We start from the raw sequence: 12,465 nt of genomic DNA on the forward strand, positions 1-12,465 counted from the left end.
AGAGACAGGATGGGGCAATCCTTAGAAGTAGACAACAAACAGACAGATCTAGCATGATGCTGCATGTAGGACACAGTGGGGCTATTCCGCTCGTACGGCTAATCCTCCTGAAATAAGGAATGATGCAACAGTGCGCTAGTTCCTCACGGAGTCAGGGCTGTTTTGCCTTAAATGTGCGCCAGCATCCCTGTGTCGTCGCTCGCGGCTGTAGTGAAGGTGTTTTCTGTTTCATTACTGACAGTACATAAGAACAAACTCCAGAGGTAAGCGAATTGTCATAGATTATTGCGGTAGTTAAAGAATACAACTTAACAAATTCGTATGTACCATAAACAATAACGTGAAATTTTAAACTCTTATTGTTGCTTGTATAAGAGTACAGGTTACGCAGTGTGTCTATCAACAAACATTTATGGCTTTTTTTCAAAAAGTCCTGGTTTACGGAGCCTTTCGAAATGTCTGCACATGGGGCTATTTCGCACTGCGTAAGTGCGGCTATTTCTGATGAGTAAAATTATTAATTTATTAACTGTTTTACTGAGAAATTCTGGAGAACTCATTTTCTTGGTTTATTTTCGGAGGATCCGTGCATACAAAAGGAGAAAGTCAAGTGCTTCATGGTCCGAGGAGCCGGCTGCGGTGGCCAAGCGGTTCTAGGCGCTCAGTCCGGAATCGCGGGACTGTTACGGTCGCAGGTTCGAATCCTGCCTCGGGCATGGATGTGTGTGATGTCCTTAGGTTAGTTAGGTTTAAGTAGTTCTAAGTTCTAGGGGACTGATGACCACAGATGTTAAGTCCCATAGTGCTCAGAGCCATTTGAACCATGGTCCGAGGAACAGAGGATGATATGGAACAAGCATTAACAAGTGTTATACGCAGCTCCTGTGAATAAAATGCTGACGATGTGCTATTTGGTTTCTCGAAGTATATTTGGGTAGAGAGATACACTTGGTTGGATGGAATACCTGTAATCCCACAATTTTTATATATTCCGATTTCTGCCTTCTTCAGATGTTTGTTTAATAGTTTCTTCCTTTAAAGGAATTTCAACCTTTTATATACTGGAATTTATTCGCAATTAACGTACCATAACTGACAGATTTCTTATAAACTTTTGTGTCATGTTGTATGGGGCTTCCAATTGAAGTAAGTGGAATAGCCTCCCTGTACCCTACTGTGTGAAGCCCACATGTTAAATGAGAGACAGCCTGATACACGTGAAAAACGGTCACTGCTCCTCAACCGAGTTAAGAAACTGGCTACACTCATCTTGCTGCAGGCCAAGACACAATAATAAAGACATAGGACACATTAATGAGATAATATTGAATGGAACAATCCTTCAATTAAGAAGGAGTGCAACGAGGGATAACTGAAACACTAGAAGTCATGAGAATTGAGACCAGCCCAAGAAGAAGCAGTTCAGATTAATTTTACGGAAGCATGATACGATACCCGCACCAACCGTTTGCAGTACATGTTATCTCGTGGCGTCGGAATTACTACTCGCAATTACTACCCACTGGCTAGTGGAAACTGATTACTGAAAATGCTGTACTGTGTCGTGAGATCAATAGCCACCACCGATGTAACCAGTTTGCACATCTGTGCACAGTGTCGGCAGGCCAACCGCGGACGATGATCACGAACTTGCTTCTACCAAGAACTGGCTTCGACTGGGGTGTCGAGAGCGTCTTCCGTCACTTTTGTCTCCCAAGAGCCAACGACATTATGTACCTCCGCCAACAGTAAGAAAAGCGCAGTGACCAACGTAACAGGTGCTCCTCTCGCGGATTTGTTCCGGCCCTTGAAGGCAGCTGAGACACCTGGAATAGCGGATCTTACCACAAAAACGGCGGGCGAACCGTGTGTCCCTCGGCCACCAGCGAAGAAGAACTGGAATTCGCACTAACGGCTACTTTAGCCTTTTAGTGACATGCCACGTTCCCGTTACCAACTTGTAGGACCTACAGAGGGGAGTTGGTTGGCTCTGAGCACTATGGGACTTAACATCTGAGGTCATGAGACACTAGAACGTAGAACTACTTAATCCTAATTAACCTAAGAACATCACACACATCCATCCCCGAGGCAGGATTCGAACCTGCAATCGTAGCGGTCGCGTGGTTCCAGACCGAAGCGCCTAGAACCGCTCGTCCACCAAGGCCGGCATGGAGGAGAGTGATTACATAATGTTTTGCATAGGAACCTATGTCCGGAAACGTGCTACAATCGTTTGAAAGTATGTTTGCTAGGCGGGTAAGCGTCAGGGTAATCGAGGGGGGGGGGGGGGGGGTTAAGTCGGATTGACCGATGTCATTTGACGTCTGTCCTACCTCTCTCATCTGGTTCGAGTCTCATTCTCATGTCTAGTGAGTGTCTGAGCAACGTGGTTTGGTACTCGTTTGCAGAATATATCGACATGATCGTTCTGCATGGCGAAGAGGTAATGGAAGAGCTGCTCGTCGCTTTTATCAAGAGCGTTATCCACAACGTCCGACTCCAATTCAAGACGCCTTCCACCCGAATTGGAGGAGGGCGTACTGCATCACGTTGGAGAGAACTCGTTAACGAGTACGAGAGCGGCTAGCGATTAATTTGGCTATTAATGAGTTACTAACATGTTTTCATATGGTTGTAGCACGGAAAAGGTATTTTTCCGGAGATGGGTTCCACTTTAAAAATAGCACAGAATCACTCCCTTCTACAAACCTTAGAAGTCTGTAAATGGAATTTTGGAACGCCCTGCATATTAATTAATACAGGCGTTGGAAAATTATAATCTCTTCACGAGCCGGAAGTCATGTCGTTAGGTGAGCCCTCGGGGGTCCCTAATAGCCGGGGAAAATTCATTTGATATTACTTATCTGGCTGTTAACGAATTCGACTTGTAAATTCCTGGGCCGATCATATCGTGATTTATATCAGTTGACTCGAAATCTGAAACCGTTATCAAAAGTATCAATTAAATTTTATTAGCTCCTGCCAGGGCTTTTCCAGAAGGCTGGACCTGTCGCTACTTTGCCCCCAGTTGTTCTGTGTCTGGGTAGCAAACTACAGGGTGTCTAGCAACGCATGGCATCTCTAAACGTTAAAGTGGGTGTTCGAAATTTTGTCCATGCGTTTCAATGCAACATTGAACTCGTCTCTGAAATGAGTTGCGAATCCTCTCAGACAGTCCTGGGGAATTCCGTAAATGCTGGAAAGCTGCTTCAGTCCTCAAGCGTAATTCCTCAAGAGAGCTGACCTCGGTAGCGTAGGCCAGGCTTTTGATAGTATCCCACACATATAAACCCATGGGATTCAAATCTATAGACCGTGGCGGCCTGGCCAAGGCCCTACTCCATCTGTCCAATGTTGACCATACGTCTGAGTTAGAAACTGGTACTCTCGTAAATAAAAATGTGCTGGAGCACCGTCATGCATGAACCACATATTCAGTCGTTGGTTCAGCGGAACATCATCATGTACATCCGCTAGTACAGTCAGCAGAAACCGCGTGTGCTGCTGTCCGGTTAGTCTCTGTGGTAGGAAGTGTTGTCAAACTATGCGGTCTCAACGTGGTCCTGCCCAGACGTTGAACGAATAAGGTGGGTGATGTCGTAATACGTGTGTTGCATTAGGATTGTCATTGGCCCAAATGTGACAGTTCTGGTAGTTAAAAATACCGTCACGGGCAAAAACAGCCTCATCCGTAAACAGAATACTGCTTACAAGCATGGGATTCAGGGTGCACTGTTGTTGCACCCATTGGCAAAAATTCTCTCTACGTGGGAAGTCTGCATTGTTTAGGGCTTGCACTCGCTGGAGAAGATTTAGATAGATTTCTTACCGATGTAAAATCCACCAAACGCTGCTTTTACTCAGGATACGATCTAGGGTAGCAATCCTCCTTGTTGAAGTACTCGGACGTTCGTGCACAATGCGTGACACCCTTTCCTCAACATCGGGTGTTATGGTCTGGTGTGCGAAACTCTCGGTTTACATAAGGCGCTAAAGTAATAGGCCAAAAGTACGTCTGTCGGACTGCCTGCTGAGAAGAAAAGCTCTTCATACAATCGTGTAGCCACAAGGGCACTGTCCTCAGCTTTGCCATACGTCAGGTGCATGTCAGTGTACTCTTCATTGGTGTAACCTCTGTCCAAGGTGCCTTCACGTTCGTAACTGATAGTGAGGCCAGTACAGAGGGCGAAAGGGAAGTACTTCCGAATGCGTAAACAAATAGTCGACCCCAAATCTTGAGATACCAACGTAAGTATGGCGGTATCCAGGAGCGTTTACAGTTGGTTCCCAACTTGAATTAATGCGATACCTCGGCAACAGTTTATTTATGGACCCATGTTTACTGGAACTTTTTAGCTACTGTTGGCCTACACTTTCTATGTGTGAATTATTGACCATCATTTCTGAACCGCCCTGTATAACACCGGCATCTAGGGTACTGAGGAGGTACATGGGCATTAACAAGAACTTTTTACATCTCAAGTATTTCTGGATTTCCGGATGCCTTCTGACACTATACCACACAAGCGGCTTGTACTGAAATTGCGTGCTTATGGAATATCGTCTCAGTTATGTGACTGGATTTGTGATTTTGATTTCCTGTCAGAGAGGTCACAGCTCGTAGTAATTGACGGAAAGTCATCGAGTAAAACAGAAGTCATTTCTGTCGTTCCCAAAGGATGTGTTATAGGCCCTTTGCTGTTCCTTATCTATATAAACGATTTGGGAGACAATCTGAGCAGCCGTCTTCGGTTGTTTGGAGATGACGCTGCCGTTTATCGACTAATAAAGTCATCAGACGATCAAAACAAACTGCAAAACGATTTAGAAAAGATATCTGAATGGTGCGAAAAGTGATAGTCAACCCTAAATAACGAAAAGTGTGAGGTCATCCACATGAGTGCTACAAAATGGTTCAAATGGCTCTGAGCACTATGGGACTTAACATCTGAGGTCATCAGTCCCCTAGAACTTAGAACTACTTAAACCTAACTAACCTAAGGACATCACACACATCCATGCCCGAGGCAGGATTCGAACCTGCAACCGTAGCGGTCGCGCGGTTCCAGACTGCAGCGCCTAGAACTGCTCGGCCACACCGGCCGGCTGAGTGCTACAAGGAACTCGTAAACTTCGGTTACACGATAAATCAGTCTAATCGAAAAATCGTAAATTCATTTAAATACCTAGGTATTACAATTACGAACAACTTAAATTGGAAGGAACACATAGAAAATGTTGTGGGGAAGGCTAATCAAAGACTGTGTTTTACTGGCAGGACACTTAGAAAATGTAACAGATCTACTAAGGAGACTGCCTACACTACACTTGTCCGTCCTCTTTTAGAATACTGCTGCGCGATGTAGGATTCTTACCATATAGGACTGACGTTTTGTATTATCGCGAAATATGGGAGAGAGTGACTGTGAAATGATTTGAGCTGGACATCATTAAAAGAAAGGCGTTTTTCGTAGCGACGGAATCTTATCGCGAAATTCCAATCACCTATTTTCTCCTCCGAATCCGGAAATATTTTGTTGACACCATCCTACATAAGGAGAAACGATCACCACGATAAAATAAGGGAAATCAGAGCTCGTACGGAAAGATGCAGATGCTCGTTCTTTCCACGCATTATACGAGATTGGGATAATAGAGAATTGTGAAGGTGGTTCGATGAACCCTCTGCCAGATTTTCAGAGTATCCATGTAATTGTATATGTAGATGAACAAAAGGAATACCATCAATACTAGAATTACCCCCCCCCCCCCCCCCCCCCCCCGTGAACCATGGACCTTGCCGTTGGTGGGGAGGCTTGCGTGCCTCAACGACACAGATAGCCATACCGTAGGTGCAACCACAACGGAGGGGTATCTGTTGAGAGGCCAAACAAACGTCTGGTTCCTGAAGAGGGGCAGCAGTTTTTTCAATACTCGCGGGAGCAACAGTCTGGATGGTTGACTGATCTGACCCTGTAACACTAACAAAAACGGCCTTGCTGTGCTGGTACTGCGAACGGCTGAAAGCAAGGGGAAACTACAGTCGTAATTTTTCACGAGGTCTTGCAGCTTTACTGTATGATTAAATGATGATGGCGTCCTCTTGGGAAAAATATTCCGGAGGTAAAATAGTCCCCCATTTGGATCTCCGGGCTGGGACTACTCAGCAGGACGTCGTTATCAGGAGAAAGAAAACTGGCGTTCTACGGATCGGAGCGTGGTATGTCAGATCCCTTAACTGGGCAGGTAGGTTAGAAAATTTAAAAAGGGAATTAGTGAAGTTCGGTGGCAGAAGGAACAAGGCTTTTAGTCACGTGAATACAAGGTTATAAATACAAAATCAAATAGGGGTAATGCAGGAGTAGGTTTAATAATGAATAAAAAAATAGGAGTGCGGGTAAGCTACTACAAAGCAAACAGCACAGCGAACGCATTGTTGTGGCCAAGATAGACACGAAGCTTACGCCTACTACAGTAGTACAACTTTATATGCCGACTAGCTCTGCAGATGATGAAGAAATTGATGAAATGTATGGTGAGATAAAAGAAATTATTCAGATAGTGAACGTGGACGAAAATTTAATAGTCATGGGTGACTGGAATTCGAGAGTCGGAAAAGGGAGAGAAGGAGACATAGTAGGTGAATACGGATTGGGGGACAGAAATGAAAGAGGAAGCCGTCTGGTAGAATTTTGCACAGGGCATAATTTATTCATAGCTAACACTTGGTTCAAGAATCATGAATAAAGGTTGTATACAAGGAAGAACGCTGGAGATACTAGAAGGTTTCAGATAGATTATATAATGGTAAGACAGAGATTTAGGAACCAGATTTTAAATTGTAAGACATTTCCAAGGCAGATGTGGACTCTCACCACAATCTATTGGTTGTGAACTGTAGATTAAAACTGAAGAAACTGCAAAAAGGTGGTAATTTAAGGAGATGGTACCTGGATAAACTGAAACAACCAGAGATTGTACAGAGTTTCAGGGAGAGCATAAGGGAACAACTGACAACAATGGGGCAAAGAAATACAGTAGAAGAAGAATGGGCAGCTTTGAGGAATGAAATAGTGAAGGCAGCAGAGGAGCAAGTAGGTAAAAAGACGAGGGCTAGTAGAAATCCTTGGGTAACAGAAGAGATACTGAATTTAATTAATGAAAGGAGGAAATACAAAAATGCAGTAAGTGAAGCCGGCAAAAAGGAATACAAACGTCTCAAAAATGAGATCGACAGGAAGTGCAAAATGGCTAAGCAGGCATGGCTAGAGGACAAATGTAAGGATGTAGAGGCTTATCTCACGAGGGGTAAGATAGATACTGCCTACAAGAAAATTAAAGACACCTTTGCAGAAAAGAAAACCACTTGTATGAATATCAAAAGCTCAGATGGAAACCCAGTTCTAAGCAAAGAAGGGAAAGCAGAAAGGTGGAGGGAGTATATAGAGGGTCTATACAGGGTCGATGTTCTTGAGGACAGTATTACGGAAATGGAAGAGAATGTAGATGAAGATGAAATGGGAGATACGATACTACGTGATGAGTTTGACAGAGCACTGAAAGACCTAAGTCGAAACAAGGCCCCGGGAGTAGACAACATTGCATTAGAACTACTGACAGCCTTGGGAGAGCCAGTCCTGACAAAACTCTACCATCTGGTGAGCACGATGTAAGAGACAGGAGATATACCCTCAGACTTAAAGAAGAATATAATAATTCCAATCCTAAAGAAAGCAGGTGTTGACAGAAGAGAAAATTACCGAACTATCAGTTTAATAAGTCACAGCTGCAAAATACTAACACGAATTCTTTACAGACGAATGGAAAAACTGGTAGAAGACGATCTCAGGGAAGATCAGTTTGGATTCCGTAGAAATGTTGGAACACGTGAGGCAATACTGACCCAACTACTTGTCTCAGAAGAAAGATTAAGGAAAGGCGAACCTACGTTTCTAGCATTCGCAGACTTAGAGAAAGCTTTTGACAATGTTGACTGGAATACTCTCTTTCAAATTCTAAAGGTGGCAGTTGTAAAATACAGGGAGCGAAAGGCTATTTACAATTTGTACAGAAACCAGATGGCAGTTATAAGAGTCGAGGGACATGAAACGGAAGCAGTGGTTGGGAAGGGAGTGAGACAGGTTTGTCGCCTCTCCCCGATGCTATTCAATCTGTGTATTGAGCAAGCAATAAAGGAAACAAAAGCAAATTTCGGAGTAGGTATTAAAATCCATGGAGAAGAAAGTATTTGTATGGAGTGTAGCCATGCATGGAAGTGAAACATGGACGATAAATAGTTTGGACAAGAAGAGAATAGAAGATTTCGAAATGTGGTGCTACAGAAGAATGCTGAAGATTAGATGGGTAGATCACGTAACTAATGAGGAGGTATTGAATAGAATTGGGGAGAAGAGGGGTTTGTGGCACAACTTGACAAGAAGAAGGGATCGGTTGGTAGGACATGTTTTGAGGCATCAAGGGATCACAAATTTGGCATTGGAGGGCAGTGTGGAGGGCAAAAATCGTAGAGGGAGACCAAGAAATGAATACACTAAGCAGATTCCGAAGGACGTAGGTTGCAGTAAGTGCTGGGAGATGAAGAAGCTTGCACAGAATAGAGTAGCTTGGAGATCTGCGTCAAACTAGCCTCAGGACTGAAGACCACAACAACAACAACTAGAATTATAATCACTTTAATGATCACATTAAATCAAATTTCTGCAGCGTGGGATTAGGAGAGCGGTCCAATGCGCTACAGTCATGGACTGTGCGGCTGGTCCCGGCGGAGGATCGAGTCCTCCCTCGGGCATAGGTGTGTGTGTTTGACCTTAGGATAATTTAGGTTAAGTAGTGTGTAAGCTTAGGGACTGTTGACCTTTGCAGTCAAGTCTCATAGGACTTAACACACATTTGAACGTTTGAAAACAAATTTCTAGCTCCGGAAACTTGACTTGTAAACTACTGGGCCGATTATCCCGTGACTGATATGAAGAGTACTCAGAAAACTAAATCTGTTATCAATGTATTGATAAATTTTATTAGGGCACTCTCCTTTGGTCAGAGGGTCCGACTTGTTGCTACTTTGCCTGCACGTGTTCTGTGGCCGGGTAGCAAAATAGCCAGCCGGTGTGGCCGTACGGTTCTAGGCGCTTCAGTCTGGAACCGCGTGACTGCTACGGTCGCAGGTTCGAATCCTGCCTCGGGCATGGATGTGTGTGGTGTTCTTATGTTAGTTAGGTTTAAGTAGTTCTAAGTTGTGGGGGACTGATGACCATAGACGTAAAGTCCCATAGTGCTCAGAGCCATTTGAACCATTTTTTAGCAAAGTAGCTCAATGCTACAAGGTGACGTGCAAATGAGTTGTCCAGGTGCAATACCCCCCGTCTTCTTTCGTACTGGCGGGAGCTTTAAGTAGGGGCGTCCGGATACTTTTGATCAGACAGTAGACGCCCCCGCGCCACCTCGCTCTGTGCCGGAGCTCGGGAGCAGCGCGTCGGCGCAGCCGCCCCTGCGTGTCACGTCAGAGCGGTGACTGACGCGGCGGCCGGCTGGCGCTGCGAGGTGAAGAACCTCGGCGCCGCTTCCCACGACGCGGGTCACGGCGGCGAGCCGAGGCGAGGCGCCGCGACAGCCGGGCATTAGGCCCGCTCCGTAATTAATGAGGCCGCGGCTACTCTCAGCGTGTCAGCCGCCCAACGGGTTACCGGTTACCGCCGCGCCGGCCGCCGCCGCCGCCGCCGCCGCCGCCGCCGTCTACTCCGGCCCCCCTACCTGCTGGGCCGCCCGTCACTACTGTTGGCGATTACCGCTGAAACAACCGCTTTTTGGTTATATTGGTTTTTCTCAACGCTCTCTAATAGGACTTCTAAATCCGCACAAAACAACCAATTTCCGAAATAACGGATTTTTGTTTTTTTCCTATTATTTCACGTAATAAACGTGGAAATCGAACAAAGATTGCAAAATTTTGACTCCCTCAGTTTCAAGATACATAGAATAAAAATGACAAATTACGAGGATGATATGAAAAATTCTCGGAACGGAATAGGAAAAAAGTACTTACACCAATAAAACTTTTTTTTTTATTTTTCAATGTAGTCTCCTTGTAGATTAATGCACTTGGTCCAACGATGTTCCAGTATCTTGATACCACCTCGAAAATGAGCTTCCCCCAGCCCTGCAAATAGTTGTCAATTGTGTTCAAATTTTCAAATGTGTGTGAAATCTTATGGGACTTAACTGCTAAGGTTATCAGGCAGTAAGCTTACACAATACTTAACCTAAATTAGCCTAAGGACAAACACACACACCCATGCCCAAGGGAGGACTCGAACCTCCACCGGGACCAGCTGTACAGTCCATGACCGCAGCGCCCCAGACCACTCGGCTAATCCCGCGCAGCGACTATCAATTATTCATTTGAAATGAATCTTTGTCTATGAAGAAAATTTTCAGTTTTGGGAAGAAATAGAAGTCTGACGGAGCCATTTCGGGTGGAAAAGGAAGGTGTGGCAACGGAAAATGGTTAAAATGTCTCTGAGCACTATGGGACTTAACATCTGAGGTCATCAGTCGCATAGAACTTAGAACTACTTAAACCTAACTAACCTAAGGACATCACACACATCCATACCCAGGGCCGGATTCTAACCTGTGATCGTAGCGGTCGCGCGGTTCGGACTGAAGCGCCTAGAACCGCTCGGCCACAGTGGCCGGCTGTGGTAACAGTTCATACCTTAGTTCGTGTAATTTTTCCATGGCGACGGCACATGTGTGCGGAACCCATCTTGCAGATAATTTTCTCATTACTAATTCATTAGTTAAATTGTGATACACCCTTCCAGATGACATCTGGCAAGCGTGAGCAATTTCACGCACTTTCAATCGGCGATCCTCCATGACTATTTTGCGCACTTTTGCAATGATTTCTAGAGCAGTGGCACATCTTGGCCGACCACTGCTCGCATCATCATCTAAGCTCTCGTGACCAAATTTAATTTCATTTGTCCACTTGGCAACAGTTGAATATGAAGGAACAGTGCCCCCCAGTGTATTCTGCAAATCGGCATGAATGACCTTTGCTTTCATACTTTTCTTTGCGAAGTACTTAATCACCGCTCAAATTTCGATTTTTTCCAACTTCGCAAATCACTACGCCGGAACAACAACAGTGCCACGTCACCCCCCAAAACTCTCTTCTAACATCACTGACGTGGTATGTGTTACCGACAACAGTCCAATGAATATCGCGTGAACAACTCGCTGCACTAGCGCTGACCTCTCGTAGCGATTCCGAGAACTTTTCAAACCACCTTCGTATATGAGCAAATAAAAGAAAACTTAGTCCGTCCACCATTCTCTGCTTTTCTCGAAAAGTACTGACACAAAAAATGTCTATACTATTAATACAATGATCAGTATTCCCCTACTAATTCTAACTCTTTGAAACTCTGATCAAAACTCATGTTCTAATCGGCGATCATACGTCATACAATTATTTGGACGTCACGTATTATGTCACAAGTTTGTAAAGGCTTTTCCTCTTTTTAATCTTTTAACGCAAATAGAGTACTTCATCCGCTCCCCACCGATGTTATCAACGATCAGACATGGGAATGGGATGACGGAATCCTGGCTGGAGACTGCCGAGGTCCTTCTCCGGTCCCTGCTGCTTGATGATGATGTGGCTAGTGACACCGAAGACCGGTCTCAATTACGAAATGAAGATCCTGACAGAATAGCAAACGATAGGGCAGTCTACCCCTTTTCTGAAGAGGAGGTGGCTGCCAACGTTAAATCACTGAAGACAGGGAAAGCCCCCGGCCCAGACGGCATTGTGGCGGAGGTAATGCAGTTCCTGACGCCCCAGCTGGTAGCTCCACTTACCCATCTATACAATGAACGTCTCAGACAGGAAAAATTGCCAAAAATTTGGAAAGTAGCCAGCGTAGTGATTATTAAAAAAGGACCCAATAAGGACCCAGCTGAAGCTAAGTCCTACGGACCGATATGCCTACTAGACATCTTTGGGAAGTTATTCTAAAAATTGCTAACTGACAGACTGACTGCATACGGAGTGCTGAGCGGGATGAGCGGCGGGCAGTTCGGCTTAAGGCCGGGGCGATCGGCAACCGACGCAATCACTCTGGCGGCCGAAGTCTGTGGCTCTACCCCGTACAAGTACGTTGTCGGCATCATGGTTGACATCACTGGCGCCTTTGACAACCTGTGGTGGCCTTCGCTCTTCTCCTGCCTGCGGGAGAAAGAGTGTCCAGGGACGCTATGTGGTTGCCTGAGGAGCTATTGTGAAGGGTGGGAGGTCTGGCCATCATCCCCTAGCGGTAAGATCGGAAAAACCTTAACTAAGGGATGTCCCCAGGGTTCCGTCATAGGTCCCCTGTTCTGGGATATCCGCATGGAACCACTACTAGACAGTTTGCAACAGAGTGAAGAGGTGCTAGA

General features: G+C 45.2%; 1 protein-coding gene across 1 annotated transcript in view; it reads left to right on the forward strand.

Annotated features, from left to right (window-relative positions):
- Window positions 1–9,815, forward strand: part of LOC126455958 (forkhead box protein L2-like) — a 63,996-nt gene extending 54,181 nt beyond the window's left edge. Inside the window, exon 4 of the mRNA XM_050091714.1 lies at window positions 9,684–9,815. Coding sequence (XP_049947671.1) covers window positions 9,684–9,815 — 132 coding nt within the window. The remainder of the gene's footprint in view (window positions 1–9,683) is intronic.
- Window positions 9,816–12,465: the final 2,650 nt, after the last annotated feature.

The sequence above is a fragment of the Schistocerca serialis genome, chromosome 2, assembly GCF_023864345.2.
Source record: "Schistocerca serialis cubense isolate TAMUIC-IGC-003099 chromosome 2, iqSchSeri2.2, whole genome shotgun sequence".
Taxonomy (NCBI): Eukaryota; Metazoa; Arthropoda; class Insecta; order Orthoptera; family Acrididae; genus Schistocerca; species Schistocerca serialis.